The following is a 1,663-nucleotide window of genomic DNA, read 5'->3' on the forward strand; positions in this document are numbered from 1 at the left end:
GAAGAGGGCAACCAGGATGGTGAGAGGATTGGAATCCAAGTCTTATGAGGAAAGGCTGAAAGAGTTGGGTCTGTTTAGTCTGGGAAAGAGAAGGCTTAGAGGGGACATGATGGCAGTCTTCAAGTATCTGAAAGGCTGTCATGTGGAAGATGGAGCAGATCGATTCTCTCTTGCTCCGGATTGCAAGACTAGGTCTAATGGGTGGAAATGACGAGTCATTACTGGCTAAATATCAGGAAAAACTTCCTAACTGTGAGAGTGGTTGAGCGGTGGAACAGTCTGCCTCGGGAGGTGGTGGATGCTCCTTCGCTGGGCGTTTTCAAGCGGAGGCTGGATGACCATCTTTCGGGTATGCTGTAGGGCTCTCTTTCGGCTATGCTGCTGCAGAGTGCAGGGGGTTGGACTGGATGACCTGCAAGGTCCCTTCCCACTCGAACATTCTATGATCCCCAGGCTGTGACAGTAGACAGGCTCTCTCTCTCTAGGCAGCTCGTTGCCTGCCCCTCTCCCCTCATGCACTTCAGACAACTTCCTCCTTTTGGTCATTTCCCCCCAAGAGTCCCAGCTGCAACAGATGCCTACATCTGCCGGCTGATAGAACTTTCTCGCTATTTGCTTTCAAATTTCCCTTTTATCTGGGGAAAGGTCAGGAGCTAAAAGAACCCAAGGGGGTAATGCACGATCCCGAACTCCAGCAGAGGAAGGAGCAGGAGATGGGGGGGGGGTGTCCACCTCAAAGGCCCAAGCCAGGGAGGGACGGTGTCCTTTTGCTTTTGCACAGTGGGAATGGAAGCAGGAACAACATTGAAAATTCACTTCCGGTATTAAAGGAAGGGCGGGAGGCGAACGAGAGGTGTCCCCTATGGATCACATGACAGCTTGTAATTTTCAGGTAATTTATTTGTAGGAATTATCCACTAGGACAATTATTAGCCTAACTACCCCTGAGAAACAAATTAAGAAATGGAAGTCCCTATGATAAGAGTGCTTAGAGAGAGAGAGGAGGCTGCCTGCCGCATCTCTGCATGCTCTACTGCTTCACCCTTGCCTCTCCCCAATCAATCGCTGGTAGGGCCAAGGAATCCGGCTGCATCATGTACAAGTGGCTCGTTCGGCTGCTCCAGTTGACGGACAGGAACGCCCGCTAAGGGGAGAGGCCAACTGCAGGCACCAGGACGGAAGGTTCTTTCATCACTTTGGGAGATTAAGTCTCTCCTCTGCCACCTTGCCTCCTGGGAGCAGGCACGGATACTCACTGCTGGGGGAGAGCAGCCCTCCACGCTCCCGCTGGTTCGAGATGCCCGACATGGCTGAGCTGGAGAAGACGGATCCTGAGAAACCTGACGTTGCCGAATCGGGGCTGAAGTGGCGGCTGGTAGCGCCTGGCGGGGAGTGCCCGTTGCAGCTGTCGTAGGCGTTGTGCGTGTAGAAGCCAGAGGACGAGGTCAGGCTCTGGGGGCTGCAGGCCAAGGACCCTCCGGAAGGCTCTGCTCCTCCTGCTACAGGGACGGGGGCTCCGTTGTTCAGGTCTACAGAAAAGAAGACAGACCCCCGCGGGGTCTCCTAATTCTGGCACGGACTGTGTGCCGCAGCGAAAAAGAAGCCCCAGAATATCACTCGTAAGTCGTAGAATGCCTAGCAGAGGCGTGACCTAACCAGTTTC

At 53.9% G+C, this 1,663-nt stretch overlaps 1 protein-coding gene across 1 annotated transcript in view; it reads right to left on the reverse strand.

Moving 5' to 3' along the window:
- SRPK3 (SRSF protein kinase 3) overlaps positions 1-1,663 on the reverse strand; it is a gene marked incomplete at its 5' end in the record, with an annotated part of 37,283 nt that overhangs the window by 13,372 nt on the left and 22,248 nt on the right. The window contains one exon of the mRNA XM_015405571.1: positions 1,257-1,529. Coding sequence (XP_015261057.1) covers positions 1,257-1,529 — 273 coding nt within the window. The remainder of the gene's footprint in view (positions 1-1,256; positions 1,530-1,663) is intronic.

Source organism: Gekko japonicus, unplaced genomic scaffold (genome assembly GCF_001447785.1).
Source record: "Gekko japonicus isolate JY-2015 unplaced genomic scaffold, Gekko_japonicus_V1.1 scaffold2795, whole genome shotgun sequence".
Taxonomy (NCBI): domain Eukaryota; kingdom Metazoa; phylum Chordata; class Lepidosauria; order Squamata; family Gekkonidae; genus Gekko; species Gekko japonicus.